At 43.7% G+C, this 23,316-nt stretch overlaps 1 protein-coding gene across 1 annotated transcript in view; it reads right to left on the reverse strand.

Moving 5' to 3' along the window:
• PDE4DIP (phosphodiesterase 4D interacting protein) overlaps positions 1–23,316 on the reverse strand; it is a 184,743-nt gene that overhangs the window by 155,698 nt on the left and 5,729 nt on the right. The window contains exons 2-3 of the mRNA XM_075286675.1: positions 13,162–13,238; positions 9,922–10,045 (exon numbers count right to left, since the gene is read on the reverse strand). Of these exons, the coding sequence (XP_075142776.1) occupies positions 9,922–10,045; positions 13,162–13,238 (201 nt within the window). The remainder of the gene's footprint in view (positions 1–9,921; positions 10,046–13,161; positions 13,239–23,316) is intronic.

A 23,316-nucleotide genomic window follows, 5' to 3' on the forward strand; every position in this document is an offset into this window, starting at 1 on the left:
GTCTGGCAAGCTCCAGATCTCAACCAGGTTCCTGCCATTATCATATACGCAAACATGCCTGGGCCCAGGTGCAGCGGGGAAAACCATATTGCTATATCATCCAGGATGGCATCCCTCGCCTCAGAGGCAGTATGCTGTCTGTCCCCCAAGCTGATGAGCTTCAGTACGGCCTGCTGAAATCTCCCCACGTCAGTGTTACAGCGTTTTCAGCTCGTAGCTGGGGTCGAAGTTGCAGCACAGGAGTAAGCTTTCAGAGAACCCCTGCCATGAATTTTGGACTGGGAGTAGAGATAGGCCACCCCAGTTTGCACCCTGGGCCCAGACTCCACTATATTCACCCGGCCTGTCATTAAAGTGAAGCAGCATCCCTGACCGCAAGCGCTTGTCGATGCGTCGGTGGTCAAGTGGACCTTGCAGCAAAGCACGGAACTCTGGGCCCGACTGATGTTATGGGACACGTGCAGGCACAAGGTGGGGACAGCGCACCAAGAGAAGAAGTAACGGCTAGGCCCTGCATAGCGAGGTGCCACAGCTGCCATCTGGTGATGGAAGGCCTGAGTATCCAGAAGTATAAACACCAACATCTCCAGGGCGAGCAGTTTTTAGATGAGGCCGTTGAAGGCTTTTGCATGTGGGTGGCTTGCGCTATACTTCTGCCTGCAATGAAACGCCTGGGAGATGGGGAGTGGCTGGGAAGAGGCGCATGATGGTGCAGGCAAAAAGGGTGGATGGGGGTGAACTCCCCAAAGTGTCAGAGACAGATGTGTAGGTGTCCAGGCTGGTAGTCTGAACTGCAGCACCAGCACTGTAAACAGTGGAAGAGGCAGTGTCGGCAATGCCGGGCGACAATTGTCCTGCGTTTGCTCTCTCCCACTAAGCCCAGGGCTTGCCTTCCAAATGACAGCACACGCAAGAGGTGGCAAGGTTGCTCTTTTCAGAGCCCCTACTCAGTTTAGACTTGCAAAGTGTGCAAACCGCACTAAATTTGTCATGTAACTGACATGTAAATGATGGGTCTATCTATTGGCTGTTCATTTTAATAAAAGTCAGCCGGTCAGCACTGTCAGCTGACAGCCAGCTGTGCTTATCCGTGATGATGCCACCGGCTGCGCTGAAGACACTTTCTGATAGCACGCTGGCGTCAGGGCAGGAAAGGACCTCCAAGGTGTATAGCACATGTTCCAGCCACAAATCCAACTTGGAGACCCAATACCCAGTACTCCCACAACATGCGCCTATACTTGTCCCTCCTGGTAACACTAGGCTCCTCAGTGGTGGTAGTTTGGCCAGGGGGTGCCACTAGCCTCCTGAGTGACAATGAGATCATCTGCCACTTCGTCATCCTCCTCTTCCTCCATCAATATACGCTGTGAAGCGGACAGGAGTGTGCACTGACTATCCTGCTGGAATGGTTCTGCTCCTATGCCCGACTTCTCAGCGTACAATGCGTTATCCCTGATGGCTAGGAGGGATTCTTGCATCACACACAGGAGCGGGATTGTTACACTCACGAGTGCGTCGTCACAGCTGACCCTCTTTGTGGACTCCTCAAAGACACGGAGAGATCTCGCATAAGTCTGCCAACATGGGCGAGTTTTGCAGAAGTGGCTAGTACACGGAAAATCTTTGGCCTTGCTGCCTCTGGACATGCCTCTGACTCTAGCCACCTTTTTTCCTGCTTAGCTTGCCTCCACATCTACACTGCTTTCCCCGATAGACATCACCCCTGTCCATGTCAGGTCAGTAGCCTCGTCATCCACCAACTCCTCTTCCAATTGCTCACTCTCACTCCGAGAAACTGTGTCTCACAGTGGCGTAACTAGGAATGGCGGGGTCCTGTGGCGAACTTTTGATTTGATTTGACCAACGCCCGCCGAAGACCCCGACCACCCCACACACATTCCTGCGCTCTCTATTATGCCCCATAGTGGCCCTTGCACACACAATTATACCCCATAGTGGCCCCTGTACACAGTATTACGCCCCATGGTGCACACAGTTTTATGCCACATAGTGACCCCTACACACACTATTATGCCCCACTGTGGACACCCATGAACAATTATTATACTCTGGGGTCTTTTCAGACCCCAGAGTATAATAATCGGAGAACGAAGGGGGGTACCAACATAAAAAACAATGTTACTTACCTATCCCCGGCTCTGCTGCAGTCCTCGGTGGTGTCGACCATCTTCAATGACGTCCGGGACATCACATGACCCGAAGCGCAGGCCCGGTCATGTGACGTCAGGAAGAGTCACAGAAGTAGGCCCGAAACCTGTCCAGAGAGGTAAGTAACATTTTTTTTATGTTACCTTACCTCCCCTGGACCTCCGATCATTAAACTCGGGGGTCTGAAAAGACCCCTGAGTATAATAATGATGTTTGTGGGGCCCGTGGCGTCACTTACCCATCCCAGCCACTCCCATGATTGGTAAGTAAATAGGGCCGTTACCAGCTGAAGTGTAATGGTCTATTAAGAAAAGAAAAAAAAAAACGCAGCTGTAGCGGCTGTCGCCAGGCCCCTAATGCCCCAGGCCCTGTGGCAGCCGCTACCCCGGTAGTTATGCCACTGAACCCAGGGACTATTGGTTGCTGATTCGCTATAATGTGATGATTGTATGAAACAAAAGTCAACTCATTTATCCTGTTAAAGAAGGCGTCAGTACTATCCAGTATTATTTTTATTTTTTTTAAATGTAGATTGTGAGCCCCATATAGAGCTCACAATGTACATTTTTTTCCCTATCAGTGTGTCTTTGGAATACGTGATGGAAATCCATGCAAACACGGGGAGAACATACAAACTCCTAACCACTGAGCCACCGTGTGGACCCTACTTACTATTAGAGATGAGCGAACAGTGTTCTATCGAACACATGTTCGATCGGATATCAGGGTGTTCGCCATGTTCGAATCGAATCGAACACCACGTGGTAAAGTGCGCCAAAATTCGATTCCCCTCCCACCTTCCCTGGCGCCTTTTTTGCACCAATAACAGCGCAGGGGAGGTGGGACAGGAACTACGACACTGGGGGCATTGAAAAAAATTGGAAAAAGTCATTGGCTGCCGAAATCAGGTGACCTCCATTTTAGACGAATAGTGGATTTCAAATCCGGGTCATATGAGAATGTGAACTTTGTGACTATGAGACAGGGATAGCTGTACAGGCAGGGATAGCTAGGGATAACCTTTATTTAGGGGGGAATGTTATTAAAAATAACTTTTTGGGGCTCTATCGGGTGTGTAATTGTGATTTTTGTGAGATAAACTTTTTCCCATAGGGATGCATTGGCCAGCGCTGATTGGCCGAATTCCGTACTCTGGCCAATCAGTGCTGGCCAATGCATTCTATTAGCTTGATGAAGCAGAGTGTGCACAAGGGTTCAAGCGCACCCTCGGCTCTGATGTAGCAGAGCCGAGGCTGCACAAGGGTTCAAGCGCACCCTCGGCTCTGATGTAGGAGAGCCGAGGGTGCACTTGAACCCTTGTGCACCCTCAGCTCTGCTACATCAGAGCCGAGGGTGCGCTTGAACCCTTGTGCACACTCTGCTTCATCAAGCTAATAGAATGCATTGGCCAGCGCTGATTGGCCAATGTATTCTATTAGCCTGATGAAGTAGAGCTGAATGTGTGTGCTAAGCACACACATTCAGCTCTACTTCATCGGGCTAATAGAATGCATTGGCCAGCGCTGATTGGCCAGAGTACGGAACTCGACCAATCAGCGCTGGCTCTGCTGGAGGAGGCGGAGTCTAAGATCGCTCCACACCAGTCTCCATTCAGGTCCGACCTTAGACTCCGCCTCCTCCGGCAGAGCCAGCGCTGATTGGCCGAATTCCGTACTCTGGCCAATCAGCACTGGCTAATGCATTGTATTGGCTTGATGAAGCAGTGCTGAATGTGTGTGCTTAGCACACACATTCAGCTCTACTTCATCGGGCTAATAGAATGCATTGGCCAGCGCTGATTGGCCGAATTCCGTACTCTGGCCAATCAGCACTGGCTAATGCATTGTATTGGCTTGATGAAGCAGTGCTGAATGTGTGTGCTTAGCACACACATTCAGCTCTACTTCATCGGGCTAATAGAATGCATTGGCCAGCGCTGATTGGCCGAATTCCGTACTCTGGCCAATCAGCACTGGCTAATGCATTGTATTGGCTTGATGAAGCAGTGCTGAATGTGTGTGCTTAGCACACACATTCAGCTCTACTTCATCGGGCTAATAGAATGCATTGGCCAATCAGCGCTGGCCAATGCATTCTATTAGCGTGAACTGAGTTTGCACAGGGGTTCTAGTGCACCCTCGGCTCTGCTACATCAGATTGCTACATCTGATGTAGCAGTGCCGAGTGTGCATCAGATGTGTAGTTGAGCAAAACTGACTCAGCACTGCTAAGTCTGCATTCGCATAGGAATGCATTGGCCAGCCTTCGGCCAATCAGCGCTGGCTCTGCCGGAGGAGGCGGAGTCTAAGGTCGGACCTGAATGGAGACTGGTGTGGAGCGATCTTAGACTCCGCCTCCTCCAGCAGAGCCAGCGCTGATTGGCCGAATTCCGTACTCTGGCCAATCAGCACTGGCTAATGCATTGTATTGGCTTGATGAAGCAGTGCTGAATGTGTGTGCTTAGCACACACATTCAGCTCTACTTCATCGGGCTAATAGAATGCATTGGCCAATCAGCGCTGGCCAATGCATTCTATTAGCGTGAACTGAGTTTGCACAGGGGTTCTAGTGCACCCTCGGCTCTGCTACATCAGATTGCTACATCTGATGTAGCAGTGCCGAGTGTGCATCAGATGTGTAGTTGAGCAAAACTGACTCAGCACTGCTAAGTCTGCATTCGCATAGGAATGCATTGGCCAGCCTTCGGCCAATCAGCGCTGGCTCTGCCGGAGGAGGCGGAGTCTAAGGTCGGACCTGAATGGAGACTGGTGTGGAGCTATCTTAGACTCCGCCTCCTCCAGCAGAGCCAGCGCTGATTGGTCGAGTTCCGTACTCTGGCCAATCAGCACTGGCCAATGCATTTCTATGGGGAAAAGTTAGCTTGCGAAAATCGCAAACTGACAGGGATTTCCATGAAATAAAGTGACTTTTATGCCCCCAGACATGCTTCCGCTGCTGTCCCAGTGTCATTCCAGGGTGTTGGTATCATTTCCTGGGGTGTCATAGTGGACTTGGTGACCCTCCAGACACGAATTTGGGTTTCCCCCTTAACGAGTTTATGTTCCCCATAGACTATAATGGGGTTCGAAACCCATTCGAACACTCGAACAGTGAGCGGCTGTTCGAATCGAATTTCGAACCTCGAACATTTTAGTGTTCGCTCATCTCTACTTACTATCCAGCATTATGTCACAGACTCCAAGTTATTTCACGTACTTGATAAAGCTCGTTTTGGCTTTTTCATACTATGCCTAAATAACATTTGGCATTCTATAGAATGGCTAGGTATTCTACACAATGCCTAGGCAATGTATGTAACAATTCTCCCATTTCATACATTGCCTAAAAACGCCAGGCATTCTATACAATGCTTAGCCATTCTATATGCATATTCTTCCCATGTTCCTTTGCAGTGGAGCAACTATGGCTGTATAAGTCTCCACACACCTGAGGAGGTGGTCTCTCCCTAAGGATAGACGTTATCCCCACAATCTGGTCTTTCAGCCTCTCAACCTCCAAAGAGACAGAAACGGTGCCGTCCGTAGCTGAGAAACTGATTTGGTTATAACCTTGCATCATGCAGCAAAGGCTTCTGGGAAGTCGGGCATGTTGTTCAGGGTTGCTTGCTATAGAGGACAGCATAACAGAGGCACTGTCTCCCTGTTTACATCTTGGGAGACAAATTTGCATATTCTTCCCATGTTCCTTTGCAGTGGAGCAACTATGGCTATAAGTCTCCACACACCTGAGAAGGTGGTCTCTCCCTAAGGATAGACGTTATCCCCACAATCTAGCCATTCTATAGAATGCCTGCTTTTCATATATTGCCTGTGGGAGTGGGAGTGGGAGAGGGAGAGGGAGAGCCCCTGTACAAGAATACTTGATGGCAATGCAGTATCTCACTATCAAACTGTAAGTTGTTTGCCAACTCAATTCAAAGGGCTTTCATTTTAAAGATGTCTTATTCAAAGCTGTTGGAACTATTAAGGAGCTCCCAGAGCGCTTTCACCAAAGAGCACTCTATACCAACCTTCTGCTAGCCATTCTGGAAAGGAGGGATTGTGCCAAGACTACTCGAATTTTAGGGCATAACAATAGCCCCTATAAATGGGGATTTCCTTTAAATTTATTGTTAGACAAATAAAATCCATTCTCTTTCCTCTCCCTAAAAAGCTGCACCTTTTGTTTTCCTGTTGGTCCCTCAGCTCACCACTAGATGGCACTACCTTTCCACTGAAATGAAAACAGCTACTCTCTGACAGGAATTGTCTACTGTGGAAGCTCCCAAATCTCCAAACCTAAGTGAAGGTCAAACAGATCCCTGCAGTAATGAGGCCTCATAACTAGACAACTATATATTATATGCCTCTTTTTCTTCATGTTTCATGTTACTTCTCAGTCCAGCTAATGGTATTGTCTCATATCACTGAAAAATGAACCCACACTTACATGATGATACCAGTGGGGTGCACAAATAGAGGTGCTGGACAGCCCCTCCTGGTCAAAAAGATGGTATCATTAATTGGTTGTGCAGGGCTGTGTGTTTCACATTAACATGTGACTGGCATCGAACACGTGCACATTTGGAATACTAGCATCCACCCAAAGTAAATGGGACGTTTTAAAAAATATCCAATGAAAAACATGTACCTTGTGGGAATAAGAGGGTTAAAAATCATAGAAAATGTGTCTAACTAAAATGTTAAATAGTGCAATGAGTGATAAAAAGGGGTGTGGTGCAGCATTAAAAAAATTATATAGTGAAAAAATAAATTGTAAAAATAAATTGCAAGATAAATAACGGCTGCAAAGATTGAAGCAGAGAGAATAATTCCCAAGGAAAGTCAAAATAATCCAAAATTATTCCTTAACTGAATAAATAATAAAGTACTAACAATGTGGGCGCAGCTCAAAAATAATATGGGTGCAATGGAGGATAAGGGAAAGGCAGATATATTAAATGCCTTCTCTGCTGTATTCACACAAGAAAAACCTAATGACCAAAGACATGAGGGCTAATGTAAATTCTCCATGATGGAAAGCGCCACCTTTAAAATACAATAGACAAAACGCCCGTTCCAGACGGAATACACCCCTGAGTTCTGAGGAAATTATGCACAGATATAGACAGACCCTTATATCTAATATTTAAGGATTCAGTAACGACTGCATCTGTTCAACAGGATTGGTGCATAGCAAGTGGTGCCAATATTCAAAAAGGGGTCGAAAAGTGAGCCTAAAAACTATAGTCTGGTAAGTTTGACCTCTGTGGTGGGTAAGATATTTGGGGGTTTTCTAAGAGAGAGTGGGTTCACACCTGTGCCCGGTCTCCGCTTTAGCCAATCCAGCAGGTTTCCGTCTTCTTCCCTGAGAAACTGGACAGGGAATGGAACCCCCGCGCACAGTTTTCAAACCTATTTACTTGAGTGAGTTTGTAAAGTGACTGCCTGTGTGTGTCTTCTGCCTGTCGCAGCTAAACCATTTTTTTTTAACTGGACACAAAGTCCTGCATGTCCAACTTTGTGTCCAGTTAAAAAAAAATGGTTTCACCGCAGACAGGCAGAAGACGCACACGGGCAGTCACTTTACAAACTCATTCAAGTGAATGGGTTTGAAAACTGACCGCCAGGTTTCTGTCCCCTGTCCAGTTTTTTGGGGAAGAAGACGGAAACCCGCCAGAAACCGGGCGAAAGGTGTGAACCCACTCTCTCTTAGAAAACCCCCAAATATCTAAGACGAATTGGGTACAGGATATCCAGAAATGAGCTGTTGCCATGAGACTGAACAGACAGAGGCGGAGAACAACAGGGTGCTGGGGACAGGAGAGTTTATATATATATTTTTTTTAATTTTTACACCTCCGTGGCAGCCACAGCGTCCTGCACTAATTGTTTTCAATGGAAGTCAGAATGAAGGAAGAATCAGCTCTTTGAGAGAACCGTGGTACCTGTGTAAGTGCCGTGACCTCTTCTTTGTTTACATATTGTCGTAGATCTCATAGCAGCCGTGTCATGTAACTACAGTCTGGTCCTATACATGTCTATGTGAAAAGACTGGAATTACATCACATGGTCACTATAAACAGACAACATGTGATATAAACAGGCACTATAGCCCCTTCATACAGCTGGTCAGTGGGTCACTTATCTCTTATTGATGATTTATTCTGAGGATAGATCATCAATATAAATGAGCTGGAAAACTCCTCAAAAAATCCTATTAAAAAAAGGCAGTGGAGGTCCAGTAGGGCCCCATAAAGGCCCCTATAATGAGGACTAATAGTGAATGCTCGGGGCCCACCAGGTGATTCCCCGGTCCCCTGGTGGGCCAGTCCAACCCTGCTTGTGCCTATTACTTTCTGCTAGGGTATGTTCACATGGAAGAATTTTCATATAGATTTTAGTGTGTACTCCATGCCGAATCAGCTTTGCAACAGTCTAAAGCCTGTCTCTGTGGATTTTAATGTGATTTTGCATTGTTGCTCACACCATGATATAAAGGTTTTAATTCTGCATTGTGGAGATAAAACAAAGACATGGTAGGCTGGGCCTTTTTCGGGTCGCTGACTTGATAGACCCGCTGATGATGGAGCTCAGGCCCTTTGAGTATTTTGTGTCAAAGCTACACCTACCCGCCACTGAGTGGTTGCATTACCAGCAGATTGTCCATTTTGTTTTTATTCAGTTCGGCTCACTGAAGGTGTCCCCACCGACTGCCTTTGAAAAACTTTGTCGTGCAGGCACCTCTACTGCTGGCCTTATCTCTGGCATTTATGGAATCCTTTCCTCCTCTGGACGGCGAGGTCCCATACTGCATAAATATATGGAGAAGTGGTCTGGGGCCTTGAACAGGCAGATCTCCCCGAACCAATGGCAAATTATCCTAGCATCTCTTCCCAGTGTTGGCGTTGCCGGGTGGGGGTGGGTACTCTGTATCATGTTTTCTGGGAATGTCCAGGGATCCACCCTTTCTGGCTGGAGGTCAAGTCCCTTACGGACGTTCTCTTTATCCAAGGTGTCCCCTTAGACCCCCTCATCTATCTTCTCAACTTCCCCCCTGCACACCTGGGTAAACAGTCCTCTAAATTGTTTCTTTATCTCTGTACCACAGCCAAAACGCTCATCACTCTTCGATGGAAGAGTACCTCTCTTATCCTTCTGGTTCTGATCTTGTAGCCTGAGTTAAGGATGTCCATAGTATGGAGAACCTGACAGCTTCGCTTAATCATACTGTCGAGGCGTTTCAAGCTATATGGTCATCTTGGGATGCATACTGTATTTTGAATGGTCTCTGATTTTTCCCCTTCTCTTCCAACCCCATCCCCTCACTTCCATTCTCATGTTTCTGTAATATATATATATATATATATATATATATATATATTTATATATATATTTATTCGTTTTAATTGATGGTATACGCAACGCTATATGTTCATGTTTTTTATGTTTTCAATTCTTGTGTTGTATTGTACATACAAAAAACCTTTCAATAAAAATTAAAGTTTCAAAATTCAATTAAAAAAACAAAAACAAAGACATGACATGTCTTCTGGTTTCTGTGGCAGGTAGCCACACACAGATTGAATGGGCCATTGAATGACAATTCAAACTGTAAATCTGGATTTCTGCCCCTGATTTCACTGCAAATATATGTGGGATTTTTCAGATGTGTATTTTATTCACATGAACTTAACTTAAACAGTAAATTAGAAACACAAGAAGTACAAGACTTTGTCTTTTATCTTACCTCTTGCAAATATGCAATCTTTTTTTCTAGATGCTCTCGAGCACGCTGCGCTTCCTCTTGCCTCTGTTTGTACTCTTGATGTAATTCAGGTTCATTGCAACTATTTTGTTGTCCACCATCAATCCTGAAACATATGACAGTGCTGTTTACTATCTAGCTATACAAAATGGCCTATATTTATTAGTGATGTCTATGGCTATATTATTGTCCAGGTTTCAAATGCACTGTGACTGAGGCTTTACCAGGATACACCTGTGTAGTTGCAGGCTGGGTTTATCTCTGGCCCATCATGCAATCAATGGGCACTGGTTTTGACTGTTAGGGATGATGATAATGCCACCCTCTTTCTAGAAAACAGCAAACCAAGGTAGATGCATCCTTATAGGAAGGGGTTCTTTACAGTTATAGTTGAAACTATGGAACCACCTACACAAAGTAGTAATGGTGCCGCTACCCAGATGGAGGGAACCAGAGGATGGGAGTAGTAGAGGCAGATGATGTGCCACCTGCTAGACCGAACATGCTCAACCAAGCACCCCAGCCCAGCTCCTGGGCCAGACACAACTGAGGGGGGTCCTGAAGCACTACCCGGATGGTGGTGGTAGTAGTTTCCCTCGGAACGCTTCTCTGAGCCATTGTGATGGTGTTCGGAAGGGCCCTGATGGTAAGGCAACCATGATTCAGAAAGCCAGTGGTTGAATTTGAACAGGGTGATAACTTTATTGCAGCAACTGGGAACAGGTACAACAGCAGCTTCGAAATGGGGGTGGTAGTACCACAATGTCCAATCCTCCAGCCTTGGTTTTAGGAGGGTGCTCAAGGATAACACAGGCTCTATGGCAGACTTCTCCTCCAACTACTTCTCCTCTTGGGCCTCTCCTAGCTTGGTATACTGGGAATGATGATGCAGAGAGTCCTGACAGGACCTTTGTGTAGGCCTGAGTGAACTCCTCCTGTTAGTGTCCACCACTGCTCCTCCTGCCACAGTGTCCAGTAGTCCGGACAGCTGAACTCCCTTCTTTAGGGCTGTCTCTAGATGAACCTGAGGCAGGTAATCTCTCCTCCTAGAGGCTGTATAGGTGGCCGTTGAGAACCAGTGTCAGTGCTGTGTGAGTACCTCTGCACCAAACAGGAAACTGATCTGCTTACAAGCCAGAATGGCACAACACTGACCTTCATCGGTCACCACGGAGACCTAGGTCTCCTACAACTCCGCCTAGTGGTCTGTGATTAGTCAGGGTAGAACCAAGGAAAAAGGTTTCAAACACTGGGCCTAAAAGAATAGGGAAAGCTGCAAAAAATATATACAGTGACATAGAACATTAAGGACTGGACATACCAAACCAACCAGGAAGCACAAAATACAAACTTAAAGCAGCAGCACTCTGGGATGCTGTAATGGCAGATACCATATCATATTAATGAAAACTACTGCGCAGGCTTCGGCGCCATTTTTAGCAATGGCAGTTCACAAGCGTACTGCGCATGCTCCGGAGGGGAGCACTACTACGCAGACTCGGGATTTGAAGCAATCACGCCGGAAGAAGAGTACGCTGAAGGCGAAGAAGAGCCAGGACCAGAGGGCGTTGCTGCAAGAAGAAAGAAGAGGTAGTCGTGCCAGAAGATGACGTCGGATCGTGGACGACCGCCCACCGTGCACGTTCAAATATGATTTACATATATGTTTTTAGAGTTTTATTTTAAAACAGGATGGGGGTTTAAAATAAGATTGGAGGTGCCTGAATAGCCTTTTTAAAGGCTATTCACGCATATGTGGGGCTCATACAGCAACATTTTTGCTGATAGAGCCCTTTTAAATAGAACATGTCTGTGTGACAACAGGAAGTAGGCTAGATCTCAATAGGTAACACATTATGTTCCAATCTTCACAACCAACAAAAACCTAATACTGGCCATTTGCTCACACTGACAGATGCAGCTGTGTGATGTCCTCTGCAGTTTATGTGTCTTGTATTACTGTGGGGATTTTTCAGAGCTGTCTTCCTATTTTCAGTCTTACTCTCTCTTTCATAGATACTGCATTTACTTTGGCTTCAGACTGCCTCTCCTCAGTGGGGTATATGCATTTTCCCCAAATTAAAGGGGGTTTGTTCACTCTTGGGTAGGTTTTTTTGATATTGATGACTTATTAATTCACTTGAGTAGGACTAGACCTGCGCTAGTCTGGCACAGCCAGTGGCAAACACTGTCAGATCCACACAGGGGCATAGCTATAGGAGGTGTCCTGAGCCTGAAGGGATTCAAAGGAATCTCTACAACATAAGGAGACACTAGTTTTATCAATAGCACATAGTAAATGGGGGCCCCTTTATGAATTTGCATTAGGTCCCAGGAGCTTCAAGTTATTTTCAGGATCCACATATAGAGTGACAGCCAGAGGGGGTTTCCGTTCATGAACAAGGAACGTGTGCTTAAAATTGCTGTGATACATAGATGTCAACATTTCCAAATATGATATCATGGAGTAATCAGGCAGTAATGAGCAGTTTCTGGGCCGGGGCAAAATAGCCGCTCTGCTACAGCTGGCACCACACTCCTCTGTGGCTAACAGGCAAATGTACCAGACCCGTCTTCTTAGTTGTTGCCCAGATCTATGAGTCTACGATAGTCGTCTACTGGCCAACAAGAACACAGACACTCCACTTTACTGAATTCCTTTTTATTGGTGTAGATATTAAAAAGGTTTCCTGATAATTTTTTTTTTTTTTACAGATAGACATGAATGTGAAGTAAATGTTCAGGGAGGGTTTGTGTAGGTGGTCAGAGAGTAGGTTAAGTAAATATGTATTGAGTAGTGGTGGGAGACAAACTCATGACACCCAATCAATTAGGGCCTGGACCTGTATCCAGAAGTGCTGGAACAATGGGCATCCGAAACAGGTGAAATATGTTAGCTGGCTCCACACCTCCAGCAACTGTCAGGAATTGTTGCATTACAGGAGTGAAGCAAGGTCGGACTATGGTACCAGTGCATCAACATCATATACATATTTTCCATAAAAGTAAAACAGCGAGAGGACTTAGCCACTCATCTCCAAATCATAGTTGCGACGTAACAGTGTTGACCTTTGAGCCAAATATTCTCAAAAATACAAAAACATCTGTATCTAAGTTGAGGAGCTTTGAATGGATTGATTGAGAAAATGTCCATTATACATGTTCATTACATTCCTGCAACCATAAAAAAAAATGGCAACCATAAAAAAATGAAAAGCTTACCAAACTTTCTCTAAGAGCTGCTGCTTCTCCAGAAGTTCTTGCTTCAGGCTTTCCACTTCCACTTTGAGCTCAATATTCTAAAAAGGAGAAATAGGTCAGGTTTATTGAATAAAAAATTGGTATATAAAGTGGAGGCTGTCACCAGTGTGAAGCATAAGAAATCAGAAACACAGATATATCAGGCTCACCTGAATGTAACACCTTTTTACCCATGTAAACTTGTGCCCTAATTGGCAACAATTGATTTTACAATATTCAAATCAGCAGCCTGGAGCAGAGAGGGCTCCTTTGTCCAAACTAGTGTGTCCCGCACTGTTCTAATACAACGACATGAATATGAGAACACAAGGCCAGGCAAGGTTTCACCATATCCTCCTGGCCCTGTCACTCAAAGTAGAAAAGAGGGAAGGGGCCAATTTAGAGCAATGTGGGGCATGGCAGTTTGGAACAAAAGAGCCATACTCGGTGCTTCAGAATGATCATTTGAATATTGAAAAAAAAAAAAAAAAAAAGAATATCTTGGTAACAAATGGAGGTCAGAGGAGCCTGACCTATCTAACTGTGTTCCTGGTTTAAAATGGTTCGCACTGGTGATAGACTCCATTTGAATGAGCAATAAATTGCAAGAAAACCCGCAACAGAAGTTGGACCACCAATTTCGTATTGATTAAACCAGTGGTAGGGAACCTTCGGCTCTCCAGCTGCTGTGAAACTACAACTCCCAACATGCTCCATTCACTGCCATGGGAGTTCCAAGAACAGTAGAGCAAGTATGCATGCTGGGAGTTGTAGTTTAGCAACAGCTGGAGAGCCGTACGTTCCCTACCCCTGGATTAAACCCTTGACTCTGGGCTGATTCCGGCAGTCATATTAAGGCTGGAAAACATGAGCTATGTATCAGCTAGACATACTGGTTTGAATCCAACTCAGTGGAACTGGACTGACATGATGAGTTCAGTTTAGTGGCGCTGCATTCAAAACACTAAATCTGGCCAATACAGACAGTGATTTTTCTATAAAACAACACTAAGGGTGGGCCCTCAATAGAGATGGGAAAACCCCTCAGGATTCATTTAATTTATGGTTTGGTTGGTTCGGGTGATTCCTTTTGGGTTAAACAAGTTTGGTATGAACCACACCTTAAATTGTTCTAGAACATAGTGTAGAACACTCTCAGAGATACTAGAGCGCTGGCTGTGTCAATAAGAGCAGTGGCTCTTCTGTGATAGCTGGACCACCACTGATAATAATTTCACTGAACTATGATACTAAGTCGTCTCCTCAATCCATAATTTAGTTGTCGAGAAAAAATAGAAGATCAGATGTCTAAAACTTCACCTTTAACCTTTTCGCTACCAAGGGTCTCTGGAAATTTTGCACCTCCAGTAGCCAGAGCAATTTTCACAGTTTTGAGATGGACAAATCAAACCTAAATTGCAACATTAAAAAACATCCAACCCCCCCATACCTATATATTTTCTTAAAGTAGACACCTGCAGCATTGTCAGAATGCCACTTGGTACTGTATACGAACAGGCACCTTCATGCAATTTTGATTTAAAGTGAATGTTTTATGAAAAAATGCAAATAAATGTATATTAGTTGTTAAAAGCGGAAACCAAACAAAAAATTAAATGCACCAAACCTCCTAAAAATAAGAGTTCAACATGTGCAGAGTTCATACATATCACTATGGCTTGAACCTGCATGCACGTGTCTTCAGAAAATCGCTTAAACTGGAAGGAACAAAATTCTGCTTTGAAGCTGGAAATGTTAAAAAAGTATCATCCTATAAAATGTAGGGATTACACACCATGAAAAGTAAGTGAACCCCTAAACCCTATATATTTTTTGAAAGTAGACAACCTGAAGATTACAAATGTCTTAATGGGTCATCGATAGCCACATCCACCTTCATGCAACTTTGCGACCAACACAAATAATTTTTTGAAAAATTACGCTAAAACACATATTTGCACCTAAAACTCATGTTCAATCTCACATTCATATACAAAATACTTTTAAAATAATAGCTTATGGTATATACAATGTGTAAATATACTATATGTACCGCAAACATCAACTACAACAAGAGCTCAGACTCCCAAAAACACGAATACAGAAGACAAGCAGGATTTTGCTGTTGTTCATTAATATGTTATAAAGCTATACTGCACCTACCAAACTGTGACTGTGATACCAAAATCTAACTTTTTTCAGAGTACACAGCATACCGTATATAAAAACACAATTTAATAGTTTATATATACAACCACCTTCATTCAACTTTGCCGCAAACAGAGATTGCTAGCAAAAATTGCGCAAAAATTCAAATTTGCCACTAAAGTGCGGCTCAAGAAATCCCTTTCTGCAAACATAATGTACTGTCCATAAAACTGCAATATGTGAGGAGTTCATACATACCACACATGTATATATTTACGGGGGCGGGTGTTAAAGAATCGCCAAAATCGCAGAAATGCGCCATCCCATTTTGTGCATGCAAATTAAATAGGACTTTACATAAAAATGTTATTTTCCATCCCCCTATAATAATTTTAGCAATCTATACGTTCATCTCTAGTGATAATCGTTATTACTATTATTTTAGCATGTAATGGACATCACTAGAGACATATTTTACTGTAGAAAGCTCAGGTATAGACAGGACAGGGATTGGGTGAAATGTAAACTTTATTTGCGACTTTATGTATATGTTGTGTAAGTGTTTGGTGCGACTTTTTTTTTTTGGCTCTGCGACCTGGACAATGGTAAACGTCTGGGTCACAGTGCCAACAAACTTCCTGGTTATGTTCAGGAGGTATAACATAAGAATACCCCACTAGTAATGCTCAGGGGGGAATTACATTATAACTGTATGTGACAATCAGAGACAAATGTATAGTATGTTCTCTGATTGGCAGGAGAAGGGTTAATAGGGACAATAGAGTCCCTGCCACCCCCCTCCTGCTGTCACATACAAGTTATGCAGAGAGTCAGATCGTTTCACTGTCTCTCTCTCTCTGCTGGGCTGCTCCATGTCCCTCTTCCTTTCTTCTTAGATCGCAAATTGCTTGCTTAGACAGGAGGGGGGGACAATTTGGAGCTCTATATCTTTGGACTGCATCAACATATCTTGATGATTTCAATTGCATTTTAAAGAGGAGAATCTCATCTTTAAAATGATATCAAGAACTCGATGATTGGATGTACAGTTTTGGAGCAATTCACTGTTGAAACACTGTCGGGAATTGAGATCTGCAGTTGGATCTCAATGCCAAATAGTGTTTTCAACAGTGAATCGTTCCAGGACTGTAAGTAAAATCATCAAGTCCCTGGTATCATTTTAAAGATGAGAGTCTCTTCTTTAAAATGCATTTTAAAGCATCAAGATATGTTGATGCAGTCCAGAGATATCGGCATTAGTAGGGAGGACGTAGTAACTACGTCCTCCGCTACTGAAGTGCCACCTTGGGAGCACGTACAGTGTACGTGCCTGGCAGCGAAAGGGTTAATAAAGCGATTAATTAATTATACATCAAAGTTGGGGGTTTCATTCCCACCAGACGCGTGGTCATCTCTATTTCCATTGTAGGGTGCAAGAAACTAATTTTAAGATTCTCTCACACTGGTACAGAGTGCCTTCTGTCCTCCACAGAATATATCCCTCCACTTCAGATCGATGTTGGAGATGCAATACACTGCCCCCCCCCCCCCCGGCTCCAGGGAGGGAGATCACACCTTCTTTTCCCTTTATTCCTAGTTGGGTTGCCCACCCTTTTGTTTGTTCCTTGTTTTGATTGTTCATTCAATTAGCTCTTTTGATATAATGTTCTAGCACCATGGAATTAATGGTGCTATATAAATAAATAAATAATAATAATAATAATCTGGTGCATCAGAGTGTTTGCTTTTCCCCTCCCCCCTCGCCTACCCCCCTCCCAGAGACTGTACGCCCTCCCGTCCCCTGATCCTCCTTTTCTGTTTCTTGTTTTTTTTATCCTTTTGTGAAAAACTTTAATAAATACTTTAATAAAAGAAAAATATACACCAATAATATAAAAATATTAGAAGGCCCCAAATAACAACCAAACCCTTCGACCAAATCTTAAGGGCCCCTTCACACGGTGTAAGCGCTCGGCTCATTCCGAGCCGTACACGCAAGCGCTTCTAAACACTTCCCATTCACTTCAATGGGAGCGCTCGTAAAGCCGGCTTTACGAGCGCTCCCATTGAAGTGAATGGGACGTGTTTAGAAGCGCTCGCATGTATGGCTCGGAATGAGCCAAGCGCTTACGCCGTGTGAAGGGGCCCTAACAGCGTTAATATAAAATGTGTCTGCAGTTGTCAGATAATGATTTGATATCAGAGCAGTCAGACTACTTACATCTCTGCTGACATCTGTTTGTTGTGGCTTCTATGGCTTACTTTGATCTTATTATATGCCCTGATGAATCCTTATGGAGGAAACGCGTAGGAAATTGTTCAACAGTTAGTTATTATTTTACCATAGCACTCTATTTGAAGCTTTTATTGTCCCATTCTTTGTGGTCCTACCTCCTCTAAGTTCTGTTGGCATGGCATTAGGCTAGTAGCTTCAGGTTCAAAGAGGAGGTTAGGTCTCTTGGTGTTATGTAATGGGGTATTAGTGTAGCATGTCTCCACATTAGACGCGTCTCCACATTCTCCACATCGCAATACCATGTAATCGTATCTATGTGCCTGGTTCTTTTATATGAGGCAGTCGAGTCAGTTTGGTTAGATTGGTAGTTAAACACCTGTCCCCTGGAAAAGTGTGGGGAAGGGGGGGTAGGGGAGTGTTCTGATATTGTGACATCAACCATTATCTGACAACTGCAGACACATTTTATATTAACGCTCTGTAAAACTTTGATCGGTGGGTTTGGTTATTATTTGGCCCCCCTGAGTATAATAATCGGAGGCCCCGGGGAGTTGATCAAACATAAAAAACAATGTTACTTACTTTTCCTGGACTCCCGAGCAACTCCGCTATGGGACATTATATTGTTTGCAGGCGCCACTATGGGACATTATACTGTGTGAAGGGCCCGCTATGTGATATTATGCTGTGTGAAATGGCCACTATGGGACATTATATTGTGTAGAGGGGCTGCTATGGAACATTTTATTGTGTGAAGGGTCTGCTATACTGTGTGAAGTGGCTGCTATGGGACATTATATTGTGCAAAGGGGCTACTATGGACCATTTTACTGTGTGCAGGGGCAGCTATGGGATATTATACTGTCTGGGGGCCACTTTGGGACATTATATTGCGTGTAAATGAAGCGTTATACCATATGGGGGACAGGAAAGGAGGCACTATGCAGTATGGGGGTGGGGGTGGGGCAAGTCAAAAGTTTGCTATGGGGCCCAGTCTTTGCTAGTTACGCCCCTAATTTGACTGTAATGTTAACCATGTTAACTGTGCTACATCTGTAAATATAGCTGCCATTTCTTTCCACTCCAAGCCAAGCAGCAGCCAACAGTATCTGGGAACTAGTTATGTGATAGGGTGGCCAGAAATTTTTGGTATACTTACCACAGTACTTCTTATGTACTAATGAATGTGAAGTGTGAAGTTCTGTTCACTATCTGATGTTTGTATTTTAAAAAATTCTTAAACACATTGGCCCATATTTACTAGACAGCATAAACTTCAGGTTGTATGACACATAGGCAGTTCACGGGACCATGAGGGTTGGCCCCGTTACTTAAAGGATTGACGGGACGGGGGTAAAACAGCGGGGGTCAATCCTTTAAGGACTTGCTTTTAACAAGAGAGAAACTGTAGCGACACTTTACTGCATCAAACAGTGTTACCTGACAACTATCTAATAGTTTCCCATAGTATATCATAGGATGGCAAGTATAATCCAATATGTTTAGTTACAGGCAAAAAAAAAATATCAAGGATTGGTTACTTATATCTCATGAGTATGTTGCATTAAGCCTAGCAGAGTCACAGTCCTGTACATAGGTGCAATGAGTTGCTAACAATGCAAATTTGTTTGTGTGCTATGCATCCACTCATATTCTATTCATAGTAACAGACACTTGCCGTCTCCTGACATCTGCAGCTGACAGCTGACTGATACAGTACCTTTACCAAACACAATAAGGCCCTGTAATATTTCACTTGTATACTGTAAGATACCTATATGCTTTAGTTACTATCATATTCCAGATGATGAAATTATTTGAAAATATCTCTCACATTACTTTAACCATACCTCCCAACTTTCAAAGGACAGAAAGAGGGACAAGATTTGCGGTGTGATATGCATGCCACAGCAAATTTAGCTCCGCCCACTTCTATGTTGACTCCACCCATTCTCATCCATTTCTCCATGTGCTTCCACACAGTATAATGCTCTTACAGTCACTCTAACATTATATGCCCCCACATTATGATGTTCTCCTCCAATTGCCCCACAGTAATTAAGTCCCTCTCCTCGTGCCCCAGTTTAAACTGGTGGAAACTAAGGGGGGGCATTAAACTGGGACAGCTGGAAGGGAACATTAAATTGGGGCAGCTGGAGGGGGATATTAAACTATGGGGCAGCTGGAGGATGAAATTAAACAGTGGGGGTAGTTGGAGGGGAACATTAAATTGGGGACAACTGGAGGCAGAAATGTCCCCCTCCAGCTACCCACCATGGTTTAATGTCCTCTTACAGTTGCCCTCAGTTTAATGTCACTCTCCATCTGCCCCCCAGTTTAATGTCCACTCCTCGATCTGTCTCCAATTTAATGTCCCCCTTCCTTCTGTTCCCATTTTAATGTCTTCCTCCATCTTGACTTTACTAAAATGGGGTGGTGAAGTACAACATCACTTCAGCTATGGTGGTTAAACAATTTCTTCTGAGTATGGCAATAACCTATATGTGGTCGTAAACTGCTGTATGGGTACAGGCTTTTGGAGGAAAGATTTTATGGAATTGCTTTCAGGTGTCGTGTTGCATTTACAGAGCCCCTGGGGTACCAGAATAGTGGAAACCACGTAGCAAACCGCAGACAAAATGCGATGCAGGAAAAACCTGCAGCAGAAATACATCACAGTTTTCTTCTGCTGAATTTCTGCTGCTATTGTACCCAGTGCTTAAATTGGACATTTTTTTAGGGGAAACTCTGAAATATCAGCTCCACCCCTGGACAAAACCCCGCCCCCCACAGACACATGCATTCCTGCACACACTAATATGCCCCCAAGTGGCCCCTGCACACAGTATTATATGCCCCCAAGTGGCCCCTGCACACAGTATTATATACCCTCAATTGGCTCTTGCACACAGTATTATATGCCCCATTGTGGACACTCATGAAGAATTATTATACTCTGGGTCTTTTCAGAACCCAGAGTATAATAATCGGAGACCCAGGGCCCAGGGAGGAAACAAAAAGAAACTGTTATTCCGCAGCTCCGTAGCACTCGTCGTCCATTTTCAATGTAGTACGCGCAGGAAACTGGATGTCACGTGAGCAGGGGGCTTGCGTCGTGATGCATAAGGATGCAAGCCTCATGCTCATGTGACATCGGAGACATCATCCAAGTAGGCCTGAAGCCTTCGGGAGCGAGGAGAGGTAAGTAACAGTGTTTATTATGTTCCACATTGTGGGTGAGATAATTTCTTAGTTTATACCGCATAAATTATATGGTATAAAATAAGAAATTATGTCAGAACGCTGACAGGCATTTTTTGATTATGGTGTGAAAAGGAAAAGGTTGGTTTACGACACTCCTTCAGTAAAAAACTTTTCTTTTATTTAATCCATTACAAAGAAACACACATCACAAAAAAAAAAAAAAAAAAAAAATTTTTTTGATTGCCGGAATTGAGTTCTGGCCCAACTAAACCATTAATTGTACCTATACAGAAATCACCATCGTTTCCATACGTATAACTGACATATTGCGGTTTACAAAAATGTGAGAGATTTCCCGATGCAGATTTTTTTTTCTGCAATGTGTGGATTCAGGTACTGTAAAGCACTGTAGCGAAATGAGGGGTTTACACTATATGAGGCACTGGCCTTAGTCCCAACTTTTTTATTTTCACAAGGGATTGAAGAAGAAAATGCAGCCACAATTTGTTAAGTAATTGTGCGTAAAATACCCCAGAAATGTACGTAAACTGCTGCATTGGTACACTGCAAGGCACATAAACTAATGCGCACCATTTAGCTCTTGAAGGACAGATTTTGCTGAAATTGTTTTCATTCACCATGACGCTTTGGTAGAGGCCCTGAGATATCACAACAGTGAAAAAACCCCAACAAATGACCCCCAGTTTGGAAATTACACACATGAAGGGATTTATTTAGGGGTAAAATGAGCATTTTGACCTCAGAGCTGTTTCACAGAATTTAAAAATATCACTTTCATCCCAAATTTTTACAAAGGGTTATCAGAACAGTGAAAACCCTCAACAAAACACCCCATTTTGGAAAATATTATGATAACATTTTAGAATTATGATAATATTGAGCCCACGTGAGTGTTTCAGAACTTGATGCAAAGCATGAAAATTTTATATTTTTCAACAATTACAATTCACAACTTTAAAGTATAAGTCATATTTTAATTATTTTTTCCTACATCAATATTACAGGTGAAAAGAGCAAACCTTGCAATATGTTTCAGTATATTTCAGTATTCTCATGTCTTTTGCTCATCTGATTAATTCTGTCTGTATTCTGTACACAAGCAATCTCATTATACAATGAGCCATATAGAGGGGGAGGGGGACAATCAACAGTAGAAAGACAGGGATATGTAACTGTGCCTACAGCATTAAAGGGGTTTTCTGGGCAAATTTTTTTAAATGATATTTTAGTGCTGTTAATGGGTTAATAATTGTACCAAAATACCTTTATCAGTGTTTTGAATGATTTCTGGCTCTCTCTGTGACCTCCTGACATCCTCTACATTTGTTTACATGCTTCCCTGCTGTCCTAGCCTACAACTCCCATGATCCCCCTCTCTCACCCCCCCCCTCCCTTTTTTCCTTAACTAGCCCATGGTTTACTTGCCCTATCTATCTATCTATCTATCTATCTATCTATCTATCTATCTATCTATCTATCTACCTACCTACCTCACTAAGACCAAATCCCCCCCGCAATCATACTTACCTGTCTTCTGTGTCCTAGAGATCAGCGTCTTCAGTCCCATCAGCATCTTCTTCTGTGGACTTCTTGTGCATACGTGGTATGTACTCTTGCACTTTGGCCAGCATCTGTACAATAAAGCTCTACTGCGCAGGCGTCGGCAGAAGCGGAGGAAGTGGTTCCGCTTGGTACCAGAATAATGAAGATGGGTAAGTATGTGCAGGATGGGGGCGGGAGAGTTTTGATGATGCTTTGTTTCTGGAAATGCAGAAATGGAACATCACCGGAACATCAGAAAATGTGCCTGGGGCAGTCATGTGACTATCTCAGGTATATGGGTAAATATAGAATTTTTTTAAATAACGTCAATTAGAAGTCAGGCAGAGGGAGGGGATTTAGTTTAGGGATTGAGTTTTTTTTAAATTCTGGACAACCCCTTTAAATAAGTCATATATGTCAGGGGAAAGCTAAATACAGGAAGTAATTTTAGACAGCTCAGCTTTATTGTGGAACAGAACTGTCTCTGTATATTGTTGATGCTTCTGTAGAGATTGGATCTATGACACAAAGAATCAATCTGGCAGATCACCATGAGACAAGCTACCACCTGTCCCAGCCCCTCTTCTCTGCACCTTACCAATGCCCTTGACTAAGTGTCCTGGGGACTCAAAGCGTTCACTTTGAAAAAAAAATTAAACTGCTCAAAGCAGACAAGTCTCCCGAATACTTCAGCTGGTAATGATAATAATGATGGAAAAATGGGGAACTGGGACCATGATTAAATTATATAACTTGGTGTGCACCGAAAGGGAGCAAAACTTGTGGTGTAGAAATGAAATATTATAGCTAACCATGCACCAATTAGAATTGAAACTTTTGGCACCAAAATTAAAAGGTACAACTTGGTGTGTACAATCCGGAAAAAAAGCCTGTGGTACACAAATGATACAGTATACTTGTGGAGTTAACTCAACTTTCTGAAGCGGCATAAATTACTGCAGTGTGATATCTAATCCCAGGAGTCA

Source organism: Leptodactylus fuscus, chromosome 9 (genome assembly GCF_031893055.1).
Source record: "Leptodactylus fuscus isolate aLepFus1 chromosome 9, aLepFus1.hap2, whole genome shotgun sequence".
Taxonomy (NCBI): Eukaryota; Metazoa; Chordata; class Amphibia; order Anura; family Leptodactylidae; genus Leptodactylus; species Leptodactylus fuscus.